Raw genomic sequence first — 26,201 nt, 5'->3', positions numbered from 1 at the left:
TGATTGATTGATCGGTCACTTAAATAACCGAACTGACCTCAAAAAACACTAATCACTCAGCACTAATAACTAAACACATGCCAGGCTGGGAGTAGCACAGGGTCAAGGGCACGTTAGTAGGTGGCACCTGAGATATTGATGCCAACTACGCTGGCATACTTTGGGTAGCTAAAGTTGCTGTGTCCCATTCAGTTGTAAAGTAATCCTCTGTCATAGCCTGTGTCTGCATATCACTACTCAGTCATGGTATACAATTTTAAGAACCATGGGAAAGAAATGGCAGCTGGGTTGATATCATAAGGTGAATGCACCAATTTGTAAGTCGTTCTGGATAAGAGTGTCTGCTAAATGACGTAAATGTTGATAATATATCAGGTATATACAGTATATTGACAGGTTTGACACGCACACAAACTCGGACTACTGACAAGAGCCCTGATTACATTGTGTCCTTTAAACAAATTTAGCTCTTAACCTTTCAGAGCCAACTGTGCACTGTAGGTCGACCAAGTATATGCAACTCAATCCCACATCTCGTGACATTTCTGCGCACGCACCCCATCATTACGCAAAAACATACGTCAACAGTTTTAGGGTGTGACGGATAGCTCATTTGACCAATGAAAACTCTTACTAATTAACTATTGTCCAATCATAGTGCTAGTTACAGAAGGCGCGTCCCCAAGAGAGGCTGGCAATTCTGGTGACGTAGATTTCACGCCTTGCAGCTGAGTAGCAGAGAAGAGATCATCGCAGTGATTATGGCGAGAGGGAGCCGGGGACTGAGGAAAGCGGTAGAATGTATAAAACAATTGCCGGTTACAGCCAGCCGAGAAACACCTACAAGGAATGGCTTGAGGTAGCTGTTGTTCAAGTTTAATGTACAATTGTAAAAAATGAACGTTTTAAGCTTGCATTAGCATAGCTACACTTAGCTAGTAGTTTTTCTCGATGCCTTCTAGCTACTATAACTTGTTTGATTATTCTTCCGATGCTTTGTCAATCCGGTCAACCTGCCGGTAGAACTTTTTTCTGTCTAGTTAGCAAACTTTAGCAGACTGCTAACCTGTTAACTACCTAAGTTATCAGACTGTCGCTAAAAGTACATGTTTAGTTAGCTAACTTTTGGTAGCTAGGTAGGCCTGTTGGATTGCTTAACAAGCTAACGACAGCTAACTAGGCTAGCTAACTAAAATGGTAATGACCCAAATGTCTTTTCCCCACCTGAATGTGACCGACAGGTGTTCGTTCTTGAAGGCAGTGGAGGTTTACTACAGTTTGTACAAGTTGTAATGACTGTTATGGAATGTTGGCTTTTGAAAGGGTAGTTGGCTACTGTAGTGTGTTACTACCTCAGTTGTAGCAGTCAATGGCTGTCTGGCTGAAATAGTTAACATGCCAAAGACATCTGTCAAGGCATTCATCCAGTTAGCAAACTGTTAAGTGACTGGAGTTATTAGAGGAGTCTGGACAACTTTTTCCATGTCTCCAACTACCTGTGTTACGCAATCAGTCTTTGCACATTCATCTGTGTCTTAAAAAGGCCACAGGGTTTCTTTGTTTGCCTGGCTCTCACTAGCTGACTAAACTCAGATCTATAGTGAAGGAAGTTTCTGATGAACTCCATCTATTGAGTTGAGCAGAGACCAGGCGTTGTGGAATTCAGTTCCAACTACATTGGTTCGTCCAAGGTCAATACTTAAATTATCTTGTACCTATGTTTGTCCTCTGTAGTTTGCAGAAATCTGTATTTAAACAAACAAAATACAACCCCCTAAATGTTTTGGGTGTAGTTACCCTATAATTTAATTTGGCACCTAGCAAGATGCTTGTTTGGCTTGCTCTGTTTTTGTACCATGGGGCATTCTACGATGTAGGCTACATGTGATGGCAGAGTCTGTAAAACATGCCCCCGTGATTGATACAAATCATCATGATATCATTCTGCCAGGTAGGCCTACTTTGCAGTCAAGCTTTAATTGGGAAGGTTTTTTTGGAAAGCTTTTAGAAATTCATTCGATTGGCGCATGATGACCAAGGGTGAAAGTCAGTGGTGTTTTCATGGAAGCCAAGGAAAGCTGAGAAATTTACCAAGGAAAAAACACTATTTGGCTTGCATTGATTGGACTAAATCGTTTTTGCTATCTTTTAGTTGTCACTGTATTAGACTAAGCATAAGTGATATGATGTTGAAATGGTGCTGGAATAGTAGAGGCAGCTCCTGTTTTCTTTGCAACTTGTGGTAACTCTGGTTCTAAATCAATTGTTTATGTAACCGATGTGAAATGGCTAGTTAGTCAGCGGTGGTGCGCGCTAACAGCGTTTCAATTAGTGACGTCACTCGCTCTGAGACTTGAAGTAGGGTTTCCCCTTGCGTTGCAAGGGCCGCGGCTTTTGTGGCGCGATGGGTAACGATGCTTCATGGGGTGTCAGTTGTTGATGTGTGTAAGGGTCCCTGGTCCGAGCCCAGGTTGGGGCGAAGAGAGGGACGGAACCTACACTGTTACATATAGTAGTCCGAAATGTCAGAAACATTACCTTTCTTGACAATGCTGTAGATCATGTGACTGTAACATCACTGGACAGATGTTGCTCTTTTTTAATGAAACAAATGTGGTAAAAATAATTCTGCCACTGTCTTGGCCTATAGATCTCTATCACGGTGTGTTTGGAAAGTATTCAGACCCCTTTACTTTTCCCACATTTACAGCGTTATTCTAAAATGTATTTAAAAAAAAAAGTTCCATCTACACACACTACCCCATAATGACAAAGCAAAAATAAGGTTTTTCTAAATTTTTGCAGTTGTATTAACTAAAATGATCACATTTGCTTAAGTATTCAGACCCTTTACTCAGTACTTCGTTGAAGCATCTTTGGCAGCGATTACAGCCTCATCTTCTTGGGTATGATGCTACAAGCTTGGCACACCTGTATTTGGGGAGTTTCTCTCATTCGTCTCTGCAGATCCTCTCAAGCTCTCAGGTTGGATGGAGAGTGTTGCTGCACGGCTATTTTCAGGTTTCTCCAGAGATGTTGGATAGGGTTCAAGTCCGGGCTCTGGCTGGGCCACCCAAGGACATTAAGACTTGTCCCAAAGCCACTCCTGCGTTGTCTTGGCTGTGTGCTTAGCGTTGTTGTCCTGTTGGAAGGTGAACCTTCGCCCCAGTCTGTGGTCCTGAGTGCTCTGGAGCAAGTTTTCATCAATGATCTCTCTATAGTTTGCTCCATTCATCTTTCCCTCGATCCTGACTAGTCTCCCGGTCCTTGCCGCTGGAAAAACATCCCCCACCGCATGATGCTGCCACCACCATGCTTCACCGTAGGGATGGCACCATGTTTCCTCCAGATGTGACGCTTGGCATTCAGGCCAAATAGTTAAATCCTGGTTTCATCAGACCAGAGAATCTTGTTTCTCATGGTTAGAGTACTTTAGGTGCCTTTAGGGAAACTCCAAGCGGCCTGTCATGTCCTTTTACTGAGGAGTGGCTTCCGTCTGGCCACTCTACCATAAAGGCCTGATTGGTGGAGTTCTGCAAAGATTGTTGTCCATCGGGAAGGTTCTCCCATCTCCACAGAGGAACTCTGGAGCGCTGTCAGTGACCATCAGGTTCTTGGTCACTTCTCCGACCAAGGCCCTTCTCCCCCGATATGCTCCATTTTGTCTGGGCGGTCAGCTCTAGGAAGTGTCTTGGTGGTTCCAAACTTCTTCCATTTAAGAATGATGTAGGCCACTATGTTCTTGGGGACCTTCAATTCTGCAGACTTTTTTTTGTACTCTTCCCCCAGATCTGTGCCTCGACACAATCCTGTCTTGTAGCGCTACGGACAATTCCTTCGACCTCATGGCTTGGTTTTGCTCTGACATGCACTGTCAACTGTGGGACCTTATATAGACAGGTGGTCCCATTCCAAATCATGTCCAATCAATTGAATTTACCACAGGTAAATCATGTCCAATCAAGATGTAGAAACATGTCAAGGATGATCAATGGGAACAGGATGCACCTGAGCTCATTTTCGAGTCTCATAGCAAAGGGTCTGAATACGTATGTAAATAAGGTATTTATTTAAAAAATATGTCATATATTAGCAAAAATTTGTAATTCTGTTTTTGCTTTGTCATGGGATATTGTGTGTAGATTGAGGAAACATTTTAATTTAATCACTTAAAATAAGGCTGTAAGTAACAATTTGGAAGAAGTGAAGGGGGTCTGAATACTTTCCGAATACACTGTAGCTAACTATATGATGGTATTCAATCTGAGGTTTATCAATAAATGCAAATGGATATTTAGCTAGGTAGGTAACGTTAGCTTGCTTGTACAAAGTCCAGCAGCTAGTCTCTGTAGCTAGTTAACACCAGTCTGCTGAAACCTAGCCAGCTAACATACAGACCAAGGTAGCTTGACCAAAAAATGGGGTTGTTTTGATTAGCGAGGTAGCTTGCTAGCGAAAAACGTTATACCAGTTAGATGAGAGCTAACGTTGGTTAGGCAGCAAACCAACAAGCAAGGAAAGCTAGCTAGGTATATTTTGCCAAGTAAGGTTTTTCACAAGGCTGAAGTCATGTGTAAACTGCTGATCTAGATACTTGCGTGTAGTCTGAGCACAAACAAATATGTACAAATAAACTAGCGAATGTCCTTGGCTGCTATGATAGCTAGCTAAAAGTTAATTGGATAAGTAACCTTAGCTAACATTACAATCTTATGTTGGCTAACGTCTATTGCCAGTTCATGCACCACAATAACTCATACTTTCTTTCCCAAAGTTTGATGGTTATTAACTTTGTAACTGCCACGCTACTCACATTAATTTGCATTGCACAGACCAAGCTACAGTAAAATGAGGTAGCCAGATTTGAGACAGGACACAACTGCACTTAGTTACGCTACTTTTCCTCGAAGAACAACCAAAACCTCACAAACCATAGCTGAGGGGGAAAAAATAGTTTTGTTAAGAGTAAGCTAGTTATGAACCACACAGGAAATGGTTGAACCGCAAATGCACATGTATACAGAACCTCAGTTGTGCGTGCTGGCTTGCATCAACTTACCAGACTCGACTGACAGCATTGCTGTTTCAAACGTGTAGATGTCTTCACGGAAAATCTGAAGTCGCTATGCAGAAGTAAAAAGTAGTCGAGGGTGAAATGTCAATCACTGCATGCGCAACATGCTGTGTTGCAACCTGGTCTCATAGGTCTAGTCTAACATAGTCAATTTAAATCTGTGATGTTAAAACATGTTTGGTATGATTACATAAGACCGAAGGTTACTTAAGGCAAAAAAGAGGGTGGTTGGTTGGGGTGGAAGGATGGGTGTATAACACAAATGTCTAGCAATCTGAAGGTTGAGTGTTCTAATCTCATCATGGACTACTTTCACATGTTTAGCGAATTACCAACTTTGCAACTACGTGCTACTTTGCAACACTTAGGATGTTAGCTAACCCGAACCCTAACTAGAGGTCGACCGATTAATCGGAATGGCCGATTTAATTAGGGCCGATTTCAAGTTTTCATAACAATAGGAAATTGGTATTTTTGGACGCTGATTTGGCCGATTTTTATTTATTTTAATTTATTGTTTATTTTTATAAAAAAAAATTAATTTAATTTTTAAAGTTTAAAAAAATAATAATATTTTTTTTTAGGCCTTTATTTAACTAGGCAAGTCAGTTAAGAACACATTCTTATTTTCAATGACGGCCTAGGAACGGTGGGTTAACTGCCTTGTTCAGGGGCAGAACGACACACTTGTCAGCTTAGGGATTCAATCTTGCAACCTTACGGTTAACTAGTCCAACGCTCTAACCACCTGCTTTACATTGCACTCCACGAGGAGCCTACCTGTTACGCGAATGCAGTAAGAAGCCAAGGTAAGTTGCTAGCTAGCATTAAACTTATCTTATAAAAAACAATCAATCAATCATAATCACTAGTTAGCTACACATGGTTGATGATATTACTAGTTTATCTAGCCTGTTGCATATAATCGCTTAGGTACACGTTGCTCCAACCATAAACATCAATGCCTTTCTTAAAATCAATACACAAGTATATATTTTTAAACCTACATATTTAGTTAATAATGCCTGCTAACATGAATATCTTTTAACTAGGGAAACTGTGTCACTTCTCTTGCAAACAGTCAGGGTATATGCAGCAGTTTGGGCCGCCTGGCTCGTTGCGAACTGTGAAGACTATTTCTTCCTAACAAAGACAGCTGACTTTGCCAAACGGGGGATGATTTAACAAAAGCGCATTTGCGAAAAAAGCACAATCGTTGCACGACTGTACCTAACCATAAACATCAATACCTTTCTTAAAATCAATACACAGAAGTATATATTTTTAAACCTGCATATTTAGCTAAATGAAATCCAGGTTAGCGGGCAATATTAACCAGGTGAAATTGTGTCAATTTTCTTGCGTTCATTGCACGCAGAGTCAGGGTAGATGCAACAGTTTGGGCTGCCTGGCTCTTTGCGAACTAATTTGCCAGAATTTTATGTAATTATGACATAACATTGAAGGTTGTGCAACGTAACAGGAATATTTAGACTTAGGGATGCTACCCGTTAGATAAAATACGGAACGGTTCCGTATTTCACTGACAGGAAAAACTTTTTGTTTTCGAGATGGTAGTTTCCGGATTTGACCATATTAATGACCAAAGGCTCGTATTTCTGTGTGTTATGTTATAATTAAGTCTATGATTTGATAGACTTGGAAGTCATAAACAGCTCAATGCTTGAAGCACAGGGAAGAGCTGCTGGCAAACGCACGAAAGTGCTGTTTGAATGAACGCTTACGAGCCTGCTGCTGCCTACCACCACTCAGTAAGACTGCTCTATCAAATCATAGACTTAATTATAACATAACACACAGAAATACGAGCCTTTGGTCATTAATATGGTCAAATCTGGAAACTATAATTTTGAAAACAAAACGTTTATTCTTTCAGTGAAATACGGAACCGTTCCGTATTTTATCTAACGGGTGGCATCATAAGTCTAAATATTCTTGTTACATTGCACAACCTTCAATGTTATGTCATAATTACGTAAAATTCTGGCAAATTAGTTCGCAACGAGCCAGGCGGCCCAAACTGTTGCATATACCCTGACTCTGGGTGCAAGGGAAGTGACACAATTTCCATAGTTTAATATTGCCTGCCAACCTGGATTTCTTAACTAAATATGCAGGTTTAAAAAAGTATACCTATGTATTGATTTTAAGAAAGGCATTGATGTTTATTATTAGGTGCACCGATTGTGCTTTTTTTCGCAAATGCGCTTTTGTTAAATCATCCCGTTTGGCGAAGTTGGTCTTCACACAGTTTGCAACGAGCCAGGCGGCCCAAACTGCTGCATATATCCTGACTCTGTTGCACAGAACGCAAGAGAAATTACCCTAGTTAAAAGAAATTCATGTTAGCAGGCAATATTAACTAAATATGCAGGTTTAAAAATATATACTTGTGTATTGATTTTAAGAAAGGCATTGATGTTTATGGTTAGGTAGACATTGGTGCAACGAGAGTGCTTTTTTCACGAATGCGCTTGTTAAATAACCGTTTGGCGAAGTAGGCAATGATTCAATGGTTATCGATGCGGTGCCTGTTAATTTATATGCAACGCAGGACAAGCTAGATAACTACACCTGGTTGATGATATTACTAGTTTAACTAGTGATTATGTTAGTTTTTTTTTATATAAGTTTAATACTAGCTAGCACCTTAACTTGGCTTCTTGCTGCACTCGCATAACAGGTAGTCGGCCTGCCACACAGTCTCCTCGTGGAGTGCAATGTAATCGGCCATGATCGGTGTCCAAAAACGGCGATTACCGATTGGTATAACTTGAAATCGGCCCTAATTAATCGGCCATTCCGATTAATCGGTCGACCTCTAGTAGTAGGTCAAAGCTGTGTGTTGGAAAACCTTGGTAGAGCATGGGTGGAATAGGCATTGTGGTGCTCATGAATTTCCTTTATTTTTTGGCTTCAGACAAATGCCTATTCTCACTTAACTGTTTTTTGTTTTTAATAGGTTCATAGAATCGAGTTAGGGTGAACTCCTACTTGGCTATGCACATAAACTATGAGGGGAATTCTACATTTAATCCCACCCACATGGGAAAATGTATATCCAAAAATGATAAACATGTTCTTTTTTAAAAACACAAATCAATTCACAAACGAATAAACAAGCCGTTTTCATGTTTCCGATAGCTCCATTTTAACTCAGAACACAAACGATCAAAATGTACACAGACTGAAATCTTACCACAAATCTTGACATTATGTTGTCTGTGACAGGCTAATTATCTTGACTGCTGTGACGTGAACACAAATGTTCTGTCAATTCTCCAGATCAACATTAATTCCTGGTGTATCACACCAGCTCTTTATCACTTGACTGTCATTCAGAAAATCCTTTCCTGAATTAGCTGTTGCGTGATAATTTTCCAACATAACCAATCAGCTAAACAACAAATGCGCATCAATTATTATGCATAATTATTGAAGAACCCTGGTAATGACAGTATCAATCTTTTTTTTGTGGGGGCGGGGGGTTGATTCCTCTTGATAAGGTTACTGTTAGAAGCATTCGAATGAGCAATCCATGCATTACTTTGGATGCATATGCCCATAAATTCTTTTCACACCGTAACATAGAGATACGAAATGTTACAGTGCACTTCCGAGCTCTCCATACAAAGTGTCCAATATCCAGGCATTTTACAGGATCAAGTTCAATATGTAATTAATTTTCTTAGTATGTGATATAATCCCAAACAGCAGTGTCAGAAATGTAGTTTTGTCACAATTACATTTTTTGTACTTTAATACCCCTTTTTCTCCCCCATTTTGTGATATCCAATTGGTAGTTAGTCTTTTCCTATTGCTGTAACTCCCGTACGGGCTCGGGTGAGGCGAAGGTCGAGAGCCATGCGTCCTCCGAAACAACCCCGTCAAGATGCACTGCTTTTTGACACACTGCTCGCTTAACCCGGAAGCCAGCCGCACCAATGTGTCAGAGGAAACACTGTACAACTGGCAACCAAAGTCAGCGTGCATGCGCCCGGACTGCCACAAGGAGTCGCTAGAGCGCGATGGAGAAGGACGTCCCGGATGACGCTGGGCCAATTGTGCACTGCCTCATGGGTCTCCCGGTCGTGACCGGCTGCGACACAGCCTGGGATCAAACACCGGTCTGTAGTGACGTCTCTAGCAGTGCCTTAGACCACTGTGCCACTCTGGAGGCCTGTCACACGATTTTTGCCAAATCTATAAAGACTTCAAGCATGAGAGGGTTTAAACAACATTAGGTTTTGATTCAACTCGTGAATTATATTAAATGTATCAACGTTCCCCAGTTAAGTCTTAATGTATTCATGTGGAAAAAAAGGCAAATTATGAATGACTTTGTAACTGCTCCAAACAGAAAATGCTCACTGGTACCCTAGTTTATAGAAAGATCCATGTGTATTGGTGTCTCTGCATATTGCCTTTTTTGTTGGAATTAAACCACTTTGAATAGTCATTGTGCGTTGATAGGTTCCCTGTTGCACACCAGCTCTGACAGAAATTCCCTCGGGCAAAGATGTTTCAACCACATTAGTATGGAGTGAGCAAGCAGGCTATATGTGTCATTGGGGCAGTTGCAGGTGTGCTCACTGAGAATGTGACAGACTGGGTCCTCCAGGTCTGTCTTTGTTTCAAGCCTCTGTAGCCATTCATTAGGCTAGTCACATGGCATGCTTTATATGTCAGCAATGTTGTATTGGAAAAGTCCAAGGGCAAAGGATAGGTACTTCATGTTATAATGAACAGAGTTTTCTAATTAAACAATGTGATGAAGCGCAAGACATGCTGCCAATTTCACTTGTCATGGCTACCCCATTGGAATGGCATGTGTAGGCTGCAGCTTCCCAGGCCAGAAGATTGTGTTCTAGTTTAACAGTGCCGAATTCCTCATGTATTGCCACGCAATGTATTGGTTGACTTTGCATTAGTGTGTGTATATATATATATATATATAGCTCAAAAAAATAAAGGGAACACTTAAACAACACAATGTAACTCCAAGTCAATCTCACTTCTGTGAAATCAAACTGTCCACTTAGGAAGCAACACTGATTGACAATAAATTTCACATGCTGTTGTGCAAATGGAATAGACAACAGGTGGAAATTATAGGCAATTAGCAAGACACCCCCAATAAAGGAGTGGTTCTGCAGGTGGGGACCACAGACCACTTCTCAGTTCCTATGCTTCCTGGCTGATGTTTTGGTGACTTTTGAATGCTGGTGGTGCTTTCACTCTAGTGGTAGCATGAGACGGAGTCTACAACCCACACAAGTGGCTCAGGTAGTGCAGCTCATCCAGGATGGCACATCAATGCGAGCTGTGGCAAGAAGGTTTGCTGTGTCTGTCAGTGTAGTGTCCAGAGCATGGAGGCGCTACCAGGAGACAGGCCAGTACATCAGGAGATGTGGAGGAGGGCAACAACCCAGCAGCAGGACCGCTACCTCCGCCTTTGTGCAAGGAGGAGCAGGAGAAGCACTGCCAGAGCCCTGCAAAATGACCTCCAGCAGGCCACAAATGTGCATGTGTCTGCTCAAACGGTCAGAAACAGACTCCATGAGGGCCCGACGTCCACAGGTGGGGGTTGTGCTTACAGCCCAACACCGTGCAGGACGTGTGGCATTTGCCAGAGAACACCAAGAATGGCAAATTCGCCACCGGCGCCCTGTGCTCTTCACAGATGAAAGCAGGTTCACACTGAGCACGTGACAGACGTGACAGAGTCTGGAGACGCCGTGGAGAACGTTCTGCTGCCTGCAACACCCTCCAGCATGACCGGTTTGGCGGTGGGTCAGTCATGGTGTGGGGTGGCATTTCTTTGGGGGGCCGCACAGCCCTCCATGTGCTCGCCAGAGGTAGCCTGACTGCCATTAGGTACCGAGATGAGATCCTCAGACCCATTGTGAGACCATATGCTGGTGCGGTTGGCCCTGGGTTCCTCCTAATGCAAGACAATGCTAAACCTCATGTGGCTGGAGTGTGTCAGCAGTTCCTGCAAGAGGAAGGCATTGATGCTATGGACTGGCCCGCCGTTCCCCAGACCTGAATCCAATTGAGCACATCTGGGACATCATGTCTCGCTCCATCCACCAACGCCACGTTGCACCACAGACTGTCCAGGAGTTGGCGGATGCTTTAGTCCAGGTCTGGGAGGAGATCCCTCAGGAGACCATCTGCCACCTCATCAGGAGCATGCCCAGGCGTTGTAGGGATGTCATACAGGCACGTGGAGGCCACACACACTACTGAGCCTCATTTTGACTTGTTTTAAGGACATTACATCAAAGTTGGATCAGCCTGTAGTGTGGTTTTCCACTTTAATTTTGAGTGTGACTCCAAATCCAGACCTCCATGGGTTGATAAATTGGATTTCCATTGATTATTTTTGTGATTTTGTTGTTAGCACATTCAACTATGTAAAGAAAAAAGTATTTAAGATTATTTCTTTCATTCAGATCTAGGATGTGTTGTTTAAGTGTTCCCTTTTATTTTTTTGAGCTATATATATATATATTTATTACTGTTCCATGTCGGTTGATCTGAAACACTGGAAGGTATTATTTTTGGAGAAGCATAAATTTACTCTGGTATTTATGGTTTGGTGTATACGTCAGCAGTGTCAACATGAGCTCATAGACCTTATGAGGTTCTGATGAACCATTGGCCACTTACATTATTGACCACTTGCGTCGTACATTGATCTTGGCATTGATTCAGCTTTGATCTAACTTTTGAAAGAGCACCCTGCAGGCTCCGACACCCGGCATCAGTAAAGGGAGCAGCGTAAAGTAGGGAATCCCATACATGCGCAGAAGGTCCGGTCGTTCAGCTATCGGGAAGGGCGTCCAGAGAATTTGGCCACTCTGTAACTGGCAAATTTCAATGTACAAATGAATGTGACACAGATGTGACGATTTGTGTGTGTGGCAAATAATAGGCCCTTGTGTTTTGCTCTGACTCACACACTTCTCGCTCCTTGTTTTGGAACAGATATCTCTCCTCATGCGGGATCCTAATGACGAGGATGCCGCCCCTTCTGGGGACCATGCCCAGGCCCAGAGTCATCGTGGCCCCCACCCGCTCCTTCTTCAACCTGGCTGACACCTTCAACAAGAGGAAGGAGTACTCTGAGAGACGCATCATGGGGTCAGTCACCATGCCTCATTTGAAATCCGACCGGCCTGGGTTCAAATAGTATTTTTAAGTCTTTCAAATAATTTGAGCATCAGCTCTAGCCTGACTGGAGTGCCAGGTGGTCATGGTTTGAACTTTTCTATTTGTTCCATCGCAACAGGCAAGTTTAATGAAGCACAAAGTATTTCAACTAGTATTTGAATCCTCCTAGAAATGTATAGATACACTGGTTTCTCTATGTACGTCTGACCTGCTCCTGCCAATGACGCTGTTGTGTATCCAGTGAAGGTCATAATCACTAGGAAATTGTAACTTATTAATAGACACTGTGTGCCGGACTTGTTGCCAGGCTGTTATGTAATGCAGGGACAGCAGTGGTTGCTATGGTCTGACTCGCTGAGTTAGTCACCAGGCCAGTTAAGAAATGGGGACAGAGACTGTTGGGTTATATGGGACTCTTTCACCCTCGTCAACCTCGCCTTCTCCTTGACAATCTGTCTGTTGACTGGTCACAGCTTGAGGAATAATCAGCAGGTGTAATAAGTATTTCCAGTCACTTACTGAGACGAGTATTCAAATTCCAGTTTTAATCAGAGCTGAATCTCAAACGTCCTTGAGGAGGAACCTCCGCTCTTCTCTGTGCCTCGAGAAGGAGATACAGAGGAAGTACTTATGAGATTCACCCATGACATGAGATGTTGACCCGGGCCTCCTCTCTCAGGTACTCTATGTTGGAGATGTATGAAGTGGTAGCTGGGGTGGAGAACTACCTTCACTTCGTTCCCTGGTGTAAGAAGTCTGACGTGGTGTTCCGGCGCTCGGGGTTCTGCAAGGCCAAGCTGACCGTTGGCTTCCCCCCCGTAGTGGAGAACTACACCTCGCTGGTCACCACAGTGCGCCCCCACTTGGTCAAGGTAAGGCATTGTAGTAGCCACTGCTATCTCTCACCACTACTGTATCTGCAGTGAAGGTACCTGGCTAATACAAGATGAACAGCTGTGATATAGATGGATACTGGGTGTGTTCCAGCTTGTTATGTATGTCACAACGTCTGGAGAAGTGTTTCAACATCTCCGGAATCACATAAATATTATGTAGCAGTCCTATGAGATTCTTGGTACGCCTGTAATAAAGACGACCTGGAACGCAGCCACTGTGGTTATATCATTAGCGTCAGTCTGACTGGCTGTTTTGACCCCCAGGCTGCCTGTTCAGACGGTAAGCTCTTCAACCACCTAGAGACTGTGTGGCGCTTCAGCCCTGGCCTCCCTGGCTACCCTCGCACCTGCACCGTCGACTTCTCTGTAAGTACCGCAACACACTGTCAGTGTGTCCGTGGATGCGTCTGTCTGCGAATGAGGTAGCTAGCTTGCCATGTATCTCTCTAAGACAGAAAATGTTCCAGTTTGTCTGTGTGATGAGCTACCTATGCAAGAAAGGCATTTCACTGTACTTGTGCAATTGACATGAATAACTTTAAACTATATCTCTGGCACATTTTCAGTATTATCTCATTACTTTTTCACCTGAATTCTCTCTCTCCTCTCTCCAGATCTCCTTTGAGTTCCGCTCTCTTCTGCACTCCCAGCTGGCCACGGTGTTCTTTGACGAGGTGGTGAAGCAGAATGTGTCTGCGTTTGAGAGGCGGGCCGGGAAACTGTACGGAGCGCAGACCATGATCCCCCAAGAGCTCATGTTTCACGAGGTCCACCACACGTAGCGCGCCCCAATGGGGCTTCTCTTTACACACACGCGCACAGCCATGGCATGAAGAGAGGGAGGGGGATGAGAGAAGAAGTTATGTGCCTGAACACTGCAGTGCCTTATAACATAACCAATTATTTTATTCCCAACAGCCTGCAGCTGGATTTTGTCATGGACATTATCCCCTCCCTACCCCAAATAATCCTCCTCTGTCCCCCCCCCCCCCCCCCCCTCTCAAACATACATCACTCCTCCTCCCCCTATGCCACCCTTGTCCCCTCCTGGCGCCCCTTCTCCCCAAAGAAAACATCAGCACCTCTGGCCAGGAGTAGGCACACCCCAGAGCTTTGTGCTGTCCCCATGGGGTGGGCCTAGGTCAGGACAGGGCTCATAATGCCCCTCTTGTGGGTAACACTTCTGCTAAGGCTCAAATAAAATCTGTTGATAGTACCTTACACACAGCCTTTTACTATGGTAGGGAGATCATGGGAAAGGGTGTGGGGTTCTCATGTCCTGATCAGTCCGAGGTTGTGAAGGCCCATCCAAGCTATCTGGTTTGGTTTGTTACAATAACATATCACACAACATACAGTAACCTAATGCTAGGTCGTCATGTGGATAAGATGGTGTATCAAACGATCAGGGTGTATGTTTAGATTTTTGTTGAAAATGAAAAAGCTTGTTTGTCACTGTCCTTGTGAATGAAGTGTGGGGACAGTGAGCACTTGAAGATGTTTCCTAAAATAATGTAACACTGCAGAGCAGGGGTGTATTCATTATGCCGATTCTGTTGCAAAATGTTTTGTGAACTGAACAAAACTGGGAGGGACCAACCTGAATTTGTTCAACCGCTTCAAAACCGTTCTGTTTTGCAACTGTTTGGGGCTAATGATTATGCCCCAGATGTATACACACTGCCATGCCTACCTACATACACCTGTTCCAAGAGGTGCTGTGTTACAACAATATCGCTGGGGGCATTTCTGCGCCCCCCACCCCCCATATTGCACCTTGCTCTCTAACCCCCATGGGAGCAATGTTTTATAGCTAGTTTATAGCTAGTTTTTAAAGTCTGCAATATCGTAATGCATTTGATTTTAAATGCAGCAAATTTTTTGCCAGCAATATTTAAAAATGGGACCAGATGGGTTAGGCTGGGGACAGGGTCATCCCCTGTGCCCTAGTTGGCACCCTATTCCCTACGTTGTGCACTACTTTTCAACAGAAACCTGTGGGTCCTGGGTCAAAAATAGTGCACTATAACACATATAATGGGGAATAGGGTGCAGTTTTGGATGCTTGCAATCACAGTGAGGCATCTTAACACCCTAGAATTTTTTTCACCCAGTGTCCTTTTGACCTGGTCCTATTGGCATCTTTATTGTATATCATTATGCATTGTACTCGTATAAAGATATTTATTAAGATTAATGTGAGAACACATGTACATATTGTTTTAAGATGAAAAGATGAAAAGAGTGCACATTGAACTTGCTGGTATAACAGAACTGATTTGTTTTGGGGATTGGAATTTATAGTGCAAATGGAGGTGTTTCAATGTGTCAAATGGGTGAAGATGTATCGACTGCATGGTTTAACTATTTTTATATTAAAAAATGTACTCTAGCCAAGTCTTTTTTTTTTGTGTGTGTGTGTTATTAATGGTCTCGCTCCACAGGATTTAATCGGATGCATTGTGGGTCAATTGCGATTGACAAATACTGTGAAGTTATTCATTATTTAAGGTGATTTGTAGTTCAGTCAGTCTTGATTCACCTGCAATGTCAAACAAGCCCAATGTTAGTCAACATCTTGTTGATTTTGTGAGGTAACAATAGAATTTACATTTTTATTGGAGTTATGACTCATGCTGGACAAATACACAATATGAACCAATTGTCCTAAGCCAAGGGCAGAAATCCCATAACAAAATACCATAGACAGGTGTATTTTCAGTTACTGGACCAATGCCAAATGGCCCTTGCCTTGAGCTAAGATACTATTACAGTCCTAGTACAGGTGTCAATTAGCCTTGCGGTTACAGCGTTGGGCCAATGAACGAAAGGTTGCCGGTTCTAGCTGACTAAATAAGGTGACTAAATCGGTCTGCCCTAGAGGGGGCCAGAGGGCTGACCCTCTAAAATACTCTATCTGGTGTGACTTTAAAAAAATGATACACAGGACAATTAATTATACCAACAAGGAGACAGATATTTAACCAGATGTATAAATGCGAAGCATCCGGAAGGCGTTTCCACTCACTACTAAATATGGTGGCCGGCAGTGGGAGAAGAATAGCGCGAGATGGATTTTGGATGACGTTCGAATTTTTTCATGGATGAAACATTTGATCTCGGTACAGTTTTCTTTTTCCAAAACTACAATCTGTTACGAGCAGGGTGGACTGTGTTTTGTAGAATTTACCCTTTATCAAAGTTATTTAAAAAAATGCGTTTAGGATTGCAAGGGCGAATGGAGTTATTGCACACGTGCACTTCAGAGTAGGCGTTCCCTAACGGAAATATGCAAATACATGCTTGAACGCACCAATATGCTGTCACTAGCTCATGCTTAGCTCTGCCCACCTTGCTTGTCCTGCCCACTAGGATTCGTTTGCTCCCATTGGAAACAATAGGCTGTGGTATACCTTGGGTTAGTTCTAAAAATCTTTGCAACATACACTACATGGAGTTGGTCCCCCCTTTGCCGCTATAACAGCCTCCACTCTTCTGGGAAGGCTTTCCACTAGATGTTAAAAAATTGCTGTGTGGGCTTCCATTCAGCCACGAGCATTAGTGAGGTTGGGCGATTAGGCCTGGCTTGCATTCCAATTCATCCCAAAAGTGTTAGATAAGGTTGAGGTCAGGGCTCTGTGCAAGCCAGTCAAGTTCTTCCACACCGATCTCAACAAACCATTTCTGTACGGGGGATTGTCATGCTGAAACAGGAAAGGGCCTTGCCCAAACTGTTTCCACAAAGTTGGAAGCACAGAATCATCTACAATGTCATTATATGCTGTAGTGTTAAGATTTCCCTTCACTGGAATGAAGGGGCCTAGCCCGAACCATGACAATTATTCCTCCACCAAACTTTAGTTGGCACTATGCATTCGGGCAGGTTCTGCCATGGAAACTCATTAAGAAGCTCCAGCCGAACAGTTATTGTGCTGGTGTTGCTTCCAGAGGCAGTTTGGACCCGAGTGATTGTTGCAACAGAGGATAGACTATTTTTACTTGCTACGTGCTGCAGCACTCAGTGGTCCCGTTCTGTGAGCTTGTGTGGCCTACCACTTTGTGGCTCAGCCATTGTTGCTCCTAGACATTTCCACTTTATAATATCACTTGGAGTTGACCAGGGCTTTGACAAACTGGGTGGCATCCTATGATGGTGCCATGTCACTGAGCTCTTCAGTATGGGCCATTCTACTGCCGGTGTTTGTCTATGGAGATTGCATGGTTGTGAACTCAATTTTATACACCTTTCAGCAATAGGTGTGGCTGAAATAGCTGAACCCACTAATTTGAAGGGGTGTCACATACTTTTGTCAATGTAGTGTAGATTCAGCGAAATGATACTGCCATGAGCAGCAACGCAGAAATTGAGATGACCGCGATGCAAGACTTCGCTCCGTCACAGTATATATATGCACGAGTTCGCTTCGCGCGGTTACAGCGTGGTAGCCACAATACTTAAAACAGCGGAGAAGTTGCGCCTTGGACTTCAATGCTCTTAGTGGTTGCGGGAATGCACTCACTACGCTGTTTAATTTAAGGTAGACTTAATGTACACTAGTTCATGAATCTCAAATGTATTTTTGTTAGAATTCTAGTTCAGCGTTTGTTTGGTATCATACTTTGAAAGCTGCAGATATTCTGAAGTTGTATGTTTGGTCATTTAAAAAAAAGCACAATACACTTGTTCCTTCAGAACATTTGATTTTATTAAATACATAAAAATAAAAAATAAATCACTAAATCTCTACATTGTACAAAACACGTTGAATGATCAGTTGTTTGCAAAGACATAGAGTAGCAGTTTAACGCTTGCTTACACGCGCACATGATAGTTTGTGGCTCCTATTGAACACACAGCAAATAAAATGTAGGCTAAATATCATGAGCAGCAAGTACAAATCAGGTCACAAGGACACCAACGGGTTTAACATTAAAACGTGTGGCTTAGACCTTCACTGGCCCAAACTGCTACACCTACCTACCCAGTCAACCTCTGCAAACTGCGCCCTCACTTTGCCAGAAAGGCATTTAGCTGATTTAAATGCACATTTAGCCATCCCCTCCGCTAAATTACTAGTAAACGAGGCACTCTTACCCAATCATATGGTCATGTTTCTTAGTAAAATGTATTGATTTATTCTTTCAGTTCTAAAGTAACAGAATATTTGAGTATTAAAATCAGGTCAGAGACGACAAGAAAACGCTCATGCTCAGCAATATTTTTTTTTAATTAACTTAACTCTTCTCAGTTATGGTTCCTCCCAACATTGTGGGTGAACCAGGAAACCTGAAATTAACAAAAAGGTTACAAAAAATAAGTGTTGTTCCTGCAACCCAACCCCCTCCTGTAAATCAATATTGTGTTACATCTATACTGTGTTTGACCATTTTAGGTCAACCTTCTCTTTTGAACTTCTGTAGTGCACACAAACAGGCTTCATTACTTCCATTTGATATCAAATGACAACTTATCAAGAACAGCATTGTATTATTCTCACTGGTGAGCATCTTTCATAATTGACAGTGAATATTCTGCATTATATTCATGACTATTTTGCATGTTGAGGATGGATGATGAGACTGCCATGTTTATGAGGTAAACTGTGTGGAAGGGGGGGGGGAATCATCGGTGCAGACTGGAGTCGGTCAGAGCCTCAGTCAGGTGTGGGTAGAGGGACGGAGTAAGGCTGGGCGAGGCTGGTCCGGTCTTAGAGGGTGGACAATCAGCAGAAGTAGTAGGGTTCATCCATTTGCAGCACCAACAAACTTATGGCCAGTCTGTTTAGGCAGGTCTGGGGTTGGAGGGATAATTTGCCCCCTAGCCTCATGCTGCCATTAAGTCTAAACAGCACTTTGAGGTGAGCCTTAGAACATGCCACCTCCCATGCCACCCCCCATGCCACCCATACCACCCATGCCCCCTGGCATGCCAGCCTCCTTTTCATCCTTGGGCAGTTCTGTGACCACACACTCTGCGGTGGAGAGCAGAGAAGCAACACCTGCAGCGTCCATCAGTGCCGTTCTTACCACCTGTAGGGGGAGACACTCAGTCATTGCTGTAATACAGATAGACACCGGCAAAGGGAGCAAAATCATCAGACAACGTGTGATACCACCATCAGCCAACTTTTGTCTATGCTATGTCAGCCTAACCAAAGATTACATCATAACGGGAGTAGAAAAAACTAAGTAGACGGGTTGTCTACGTGCTTCTACACCTGCATTGCTTGCTGTTTGGTGTTTTAGGCTGGGTTTCTATACAGCACTTTGAGATATCAGCTGATGTAAGAAGGGCTTTATAAATACATTTGATTTGGTTATTTAGCAACTATGGGGCAAAACAGAAAGGGTTGGCTTAGATTTGACATGTAAACTAAATATTTACTCTCCAACTGTTTATTGAAAACAAATACATTTGCACAATGAGCACTTGAATTAAAAATAACTTTAGCAAACATTATGGCTGTACATTTCCAATCACTAGAAAACTGAACCTGTCTTTATATCTTTTGTACGCTGGGTGAAGGACAGTGTAGTGCCAAGCTGAAGCATCCATACCTTGGTGGGGTCGATGATGCCCTTCTCTACCATGTTGACGTACTCTCCCTCCATGGCATCGTAGCCTATCTCCCCCGCGGCCTGAAGGATCTTCTCCACCACTAGAGAGCCCTCCACACCAGCGTTCTTCGCAATGGTCATGGCTGGCACACGCAGGGCTCGTCTGATGATGTCAATTCCTATGGAGACAGGAAGTGATACACCAAGTTAAGTTACAATACTTATCTGTCCAGAAGTTGGAAAGAAAAATCTAACAACTTCACAGCCAAAATTAAAACCTATTAGCATGTTAGGTTAAGATCCAGAGTAGGAACTCTACTTACCAATCTTCTGGTCATTGTTAATGGGCACGAGGGCATCCAGGGCAGGGATGGAGCGCAGCAGGGCACAGCCACCTCCGGGCACGATGCCCTCCTCCACAGCGGCCCTGGTGGCATTCAGGGCGTCTGTCACACGATCCTTCTTCTCGTTCACCTCCACATCACTCGTTCCTCCTACCTGGAACAGAACAGAACAGTCAGTGACACTTTCGCTTTCTCTGCCATGCAAGGTAGATACAGAAGCGACTCATTAACAAATGTAAATCTTGTCTCAGAGTAGGAATCTCCTAATTTTAACATCCTACCTAATTTCATAGGCCTAGACTAAAACTGGACAATATTCAGGGCCATTAAAAGGACAAAAAGCAATCAAATCATACTGCTACCCATCTCTCTACACTCTTAAGACTTTCACTCTGCGATCGTATGTCCCCCTCCATGTTTTATTTAACTAGGCAAGTCAGTTAAGAACACATTCTAATTTACAATGACGGCCTACATTGGCCAAACCCGGACGACGCTGGGCCAACTGTGTTCCGTCCTATGGGACTCCCAATCACGGCCGGTTGTGATACAGCCTGGTTTCAAACTAGGGTGTTTGTAGTGATGCCTCTAGCACTGAGATGCAGTGCCTAAGACCACTGTGTCATCCGGGAGCCCAGCTGACCCCCTTCCCCTCTGACCCACTCCCCCTTAACCCCTGCCCTGTGACTGACCTTGAGCACAGCCACTCCGTCAGACAGCTTGGCCAGCCTCTCGTTGAGCTTCTCCTTCTCGTAGTCGCTGGTGGTGTTCTCCAGCTGCTCAACGATCTCTGCCTGGCGCTTCTCGATGGCCGCAGTGTCTCCCTTCCCCTTCAGCAGCATGGTGTCATCCTTGGTGACAGACACCTCACCAACCTTACCAAAGTCATGGGCCTGGATGTCCTCCAGGGCAATGCCCACCGCCTCATCACCAAATACCTAAAGAAGAGAAGGGAAAGGGAGGGATGTCAGTAAAGGGCAGGATTTGAACAGGTTGGCCCTAATTGAACATTTCAAAATGGCGCCCATCTTTCAAGAGGCATGGAGGGTGCACTTTCCATTATTAGAACAGGTCCAAGTTAAAGCCTCAACCATGGAATAAGCATGACTACGCAAACTCTACTCATTGATTGGCAAATCATGCCAGTGCAGAAGTGTCAGACCAAGCGTCCCTGCCTGGCATGGGATGCAGTCAGACAAGGATAGTAGGAGACATGTTTCTGTGTGGAAGGGGGAACGACAGAACATTACTGCACAAGCCGCACTAACTTACCTTGCTTTACAATTTGTTTTCTCAAATCAAAATGGACTGATGCAAGTATGGGGTGGTTGGTGTCAGTGTTCTTACAGTAATTATAGATCAATGTGACCATGGGGTGGTTGTATTGTAAAAGTAATCTTACAGTGCCCCCGGTGGCAACGGCCATGTCATGCAGCTGGGCCTTCCTGTTGTCTCCAAAGCCTGGGGCCTTGACTGCCACCACTTGCAGTCCCACCTTCAGCCTAAAGAAAAAGTAGAGGTTAATATAATACAGGCTCTCAAAGTGGGATTCTTTTAGAGTGTGGGATTCTTTTAGAGTGTGTAATAAAATATTGTGAATCTATACAATTTCTTAACCCTGTGCAACATGGGACTGGGAGGCTTACAGGGATATTGGTATCCAGAGTACTCCACCAATTATATATTTTTCAATTCAATACTTCTTGTATCCCTCCAAAATGTGTATACATAAATGCACTGTAATTTAAGCTTTAAAACTGCACATTTTTCTGCCTCATGGCAAAATTTGAAGTATTGCAGGAAATTAGTTTAAATTGCAAAAACGTATCCAATGCCAAGAGGTGGGCCTTTAAAAATGTTCCTTCCCAGTGCCCGAGATTTGGTTTGTCTGGCCATGCACTGCTGAAGTCATAGTAAAACTCCTTGTATCCTATTTTTATCTCACTCAAATTGTGTTCGGATTAATAACACGTTTTGTCCTGGAGACAGAACTGAGCGAGTTCCCCTTAGATAGGCCAGCTGCAAAGTGAAAATTGGCTATATTGTAAAAATTAATATAACCAAAATGTAAGGTCAGGCATTAGGGTTAACAGTGTGGTTAAGGTCAGGTTTAAAATCATATTTTATGACTGTGGCTGTGCCAGCTAGTGACCACACTGCAGAGCTGCCTCCAGAACAAGATTCATTACAAAAAACACTAACCTGCAATGAATGCTATCACAAAAGGGATCCCCAACCCCAAAAAGTTTGAGAACCCCTGATAACACAGCCAACACCCTCCAGCATCTAAGTCTACACAGACAGTCCAACTCTGATATTTTGCCCAATTATTGGCCAAAGATCTGATTGGTCAATAAAACAATTAGTGGCAAATGATCAGAATTGAGCTGCCTGTGTAAATGCAGCCGTTGTAGAGGTTAAAATAACACACCACCAAACTGACTGACTCCCTACATCTACACACATTCCTCTACCCATAAAGAGAGGGCAGGAATTGTGAAAGGGTCTACAGCTTTATTGAGGTTGACTCTTCAGTCATATATTAATACCTAGAGCTGAATGATGTTGGTGATATAGATAAGCCCTTTATATTATTGTTGCAGGCCTGTGAGCTGGTTGTGTCCCTTTGGCCCAGGCAGTCAGTCAGTGTTAATGTGAAGGGGAAAGCAAAAAGAGGTACTTAAGGGTGTTTACTGGTTAAATAAAGGACACCGACTGAGTACAAGGGCCTGTATTCACAAAGCATCTCATTTGGACTCTTTCCCTAGATCAGGTCCCCCGTGCATATAATTATGATCTAAAAGCCAAAACCGATCCCAGATCAGAACTGCTTCTCTGAGACACAGGGTGCTAAACGGACAGGGAACTGACCTGTTGAGGACCAGGGTGCTGAGGGCCTCTCCGTCCACATCCTCGGCCACGATGACTAGAGGTTTGCGGTGCTGGTTGGCCAATTCCAGGGCAGGGACGATGCTCTGGACAGAAGAGATTTTCTTCTCACTCAGCAACACATAGGCATCCTGGAACTCACACTTCTGGCCTGAGGAGCAGAGATGAGGGAGAGGGTTGATGTAAAAGCTCCAAAATGGCCAAATGTGGAGCATCAAGACCATAAAAATCCATGAAATCTGTAGAGCATCAAGATCACCAGTGTGCTGGAATTTCTCTTAATCTTAAAGCCCCAAAACAGCAGAAGATGGGCTTGGTGGTGGGGTCATGGCAGACAGGGGACCTTACCTTTGGCTGTGTTGATGAAGTAAGGGGAGATGTATCCGCGGTCGAACTTCAGCCCCTCAATGATCTCAAGCTCATCATAAAGGGTTTTGCCATCCTTGACAGTGATGACTCCCTTGCGGCCCACTTTCTTCATGGCGTTGGAGATGATGGTGCCGATCTCCACGTCTCCATTAGCAGAGATGGTGGCCACCTAGCAGACAAAACAAAAAGCATTGAAAACATTAGTCACCATCAAAAGGTTATCTTAATATAAAGTAGAATATAGATATTGCATCTGTCGCAAATCAATAATTTGCATCAATTGAATAGATATGAAATGATAAGAATTGACTTATTTGAGCAATCAATATTCTTAACACAATTGGTTACCTGGGCAATCTCCTCAGGGGTGGTGACTGGCTTGGACATCCTCTTCAGCTCGTTGATGACGGTCTCCACAGCCAGCATGACGCCACGGCGGATCTCCACAGGGTTAGCTCCTTTACTGATGCTGTCAAAGCCCTCCTTGGCGATGGCTCTGGCCAGCACAGTGGCAGTGGTGGTGCCATCTCCCGCTTCCTCGTTCGTGTTGTTAGCCACGTCCTGGACCAGCTTGGCACCAATGTTCTGGTACTTGCACTTCAGGTCGATGGCCTTGGCTACAGTGACACCGTCCTTGGTCACCTTGGGGCTGCCCCAGCTCTGCTCGATGATGACTGTGCGACCCTGGAGGAAGGGAGGGGGAAAGGACACAGCTCAAAACACTTGTGTTCAGTTGTTCCTGCCAGAAACAGCACCTGGAAGAAGACACTGTGGTGCACAGGGTTCTTCGGGTGGAAATGAGAGTCAAATGAAAAGTGGAACACTAATGGATTGGTTTTACATAGCAGTTTCGTACATTCCACGAAATCAGAGTGAAATGTAAAATCGTACAGAATTGTACATTTCATTTGGCACCACAATACTGGAACCCATGGTCATAGCAAGTCCCTCCTCTCCTACCTTGGGTCCCATGGTGACGGCGACAGCATCAGCCAGCAGATCCACTCCCTTCAGCATCATGGCCCGAGCATCGGCTCCAAACTTGACGTCCTTGGCGTAAGCCCGGGTGAGGTGGGGGGCCAGGGCCCTGCTGACTGGCCTCATCTGCCTCATCACTGTGGGTAGACGCAACATCTCTGAAGGGGGCAAAGAGAAAGAGAACTGTATTTACTCTGTCATAGTCCACTCAAAAAGCATGCGTTGTGTCAACAGCCGTTGGCTATCAGGCCCTTCTTCATTTTAATATACACTTAAATCTGTTGGTAATAGCTAAAAGTAGCAAACTACTTGTTTGGCCTGTAACATGAACCTTCCGGATCATTCCCAAAACACCTTCTCCCCCAGTCCAGATGTCACATATGGACAATGTCTGGAGGTGACAATGGCAAGTACACCCTTGTGACCACTCCTGGTACAGAAAGAGTTGTAAGACAAGAATCAATGAATGAAGTGATACCTATTGATGCAATACACCGAAAATCTCAAGGACAAAAAGGACATCCATTTCCATAACACAGAACGAACACATGCAAATGTGTGTTTGATGTCTTGCAGAAAGACCAAGACACTTAAATGCCAAACGTATTTAACAAGTCATGGTCTCAAAAGGAGAGAGCCTACTGTGACAGTTTAAGATTATCATAAGAGTTAGTCAACATGTGAATGATTTCGCAGATTTCTTATTCCACAGAACCCAAACCAAGGGCAGAGGACAAGATAGCCATAGAATTAGGAATTATATTTAATTTAGTTAATTGAATAGGATCTCTGTCGTTAGAATTCTGCATAATAATCAAGTAGCAGCCTAATTCCATGTTCAGCATATGAGGGCTATTGCACTTGGTTGTTAATCTCTGATTACAAATTAATGTTGTATCTGATGGGGAGTTTGTTGAGATTTGCTAAATTGTGACAAATGTCTCGAACCGCTCTTTTCCTGATTCTCCCCACGTGTGTTCAGGTCATGTAGCGTAAGGTCAAATTGCTCATATGGCACGTGCGCAGTAACGTTTAATGCCTTCCCCAAATGAATGAACTAACTACTGAATTAATTGAAAATGTAGTAAAGATGCCCTAAGACAAAAGAAAGCATTATTTGTGAACTGAAAATGCTAAGATTTATATGCAGCCTATAGCAACCCGAGTAGACACTAGCCCAGATCGAGCTTGGACAAGACCGGACTGGGTTGACTGCTTACGCCTCTTAACTTCGGTTTTACAGAATTCAATATCTGAGAAATGCAGATTGAGTGGAAAAAAAATCTAGATAAATTTAACAATCTTTTGGAATAAATTGTGACGGCGATCAAATCTCTTGTAGGTACAGCATGTCATGACATGAGTCAATGTGACCAATTGGGCTCTGTCATTATTTAAATCAAGATCAGAGGACATGACAATCAATATGAGAACAATTACGCGACTAACTACCATCGAAATACCAATTAAGCGTAAATACCAAGACTAATGGGAAAGTATTGGAGAAAGACAGCCAAGTCAAGTTGCCATAATTACCAGTGTCTTGTAATTATGGCAACTTGGATGCAAGTTACATTCCTAATCCTACTTAGGCTAGCTAGCTAACGTTAGCACAGATAGCTACTTATTTGAATGTCGTTGTTGGAGAGGCATGACAGGCTTGAAAATATATTCAGCTAACAAAAGCATGACGTTTCAGACAATATGTTGTTTAGATTGATGCTCATTAAGGTCTATAAAATGTCACGAAGACATAATAGTACTTACTTGTTGTTTAATGATGACACAATTTGCTCGTCTGAAGGAGACAGGATGGTATAACGTGGAAAAGAATGGTACAGCAGTTGTGCAACAGAGACAGGCAACAATGCACGTTGCCTTTAGCATCCGGGC

At 43.5% G+C, this 26,201-nt stretch overlaps 2 protein-coding genes across 2 annotated transcripts; one reads left to right on the top strand and one right to left on the bottom strand.

Moving 5' to 3' along the window:
* The first annotated feature begins 718 nt into the window (after positions 1-718).
* LOC115160907 (coenzyme Q-binding protein COQ10 homolog B, mitochondrial) lies at positions 719-15,568 on the top strand. The gene is made up of 5 exons (XM_029711424.1): positions 719-859; positions 12,089-12,244; positions 12,954-13,146; positions 13,435-13,536; positions 13,785-15,568. Exons 1-5 carry the CDS (start codon positions 762-764, stop codon positions 13,950-13,952), a joined length of 717 nt encoding a protein of 238 aa, XP_029567284.1. The 5' UTR covers positions 719-761; the 3' UTR covers positions 13,953-15,568.
* Positions 15,569-17,854: 2,286 nt separating this feature from the next.
* LOC115160904 (60 kDa heat shock protein, mitochondrial) lies at positions 17,855-26,187 on the bottom strand. The gene is made up of 10 exons (XM_029711420.1): positions 26,076-26,187; positions 24,291-24,466; positions 23,679-24,014; positions 23,310-23,499; positions 22,944-23,112; positions 21,475-21,574; positions 20,765-21,010; positions 20,052-20,226; positions 19,729-19,907; positions 17,855-19,200 (listed from the first exon to the last, which is right to left on the bottom strand). Exons 2-10 carry the CDS (start codon positions 24,462-24,464, stop codon positions 19,036-19,038), a joined length of 1,734 nt encoding a protein of 577 aa, XP_029567280.1. The 5' UTR covers positions 24,465-24,466; positions 26,076-26,187; the 3' UTR covers positions 17,855-19,035.
* Positions 26,188-26,201: the final 14 nt, after the last annotated feature.

This window comes from Salmo trutta, chromosome 24, assembly GCF_901001165.1.
Source record: "Salmo trutta chromosome 24, fSalTru1.1, whole genome shotgun sequence".
Classification (NCBI taxonomy): Eukaryota; Metazoa; Chordata; class Actinopteri; order Salmoniformes; family Salmonidae; genus Salmo; species Salmo trutta.
This window is presented reverse-complemented; position numbering and strand designations above follow the sequence as displayed.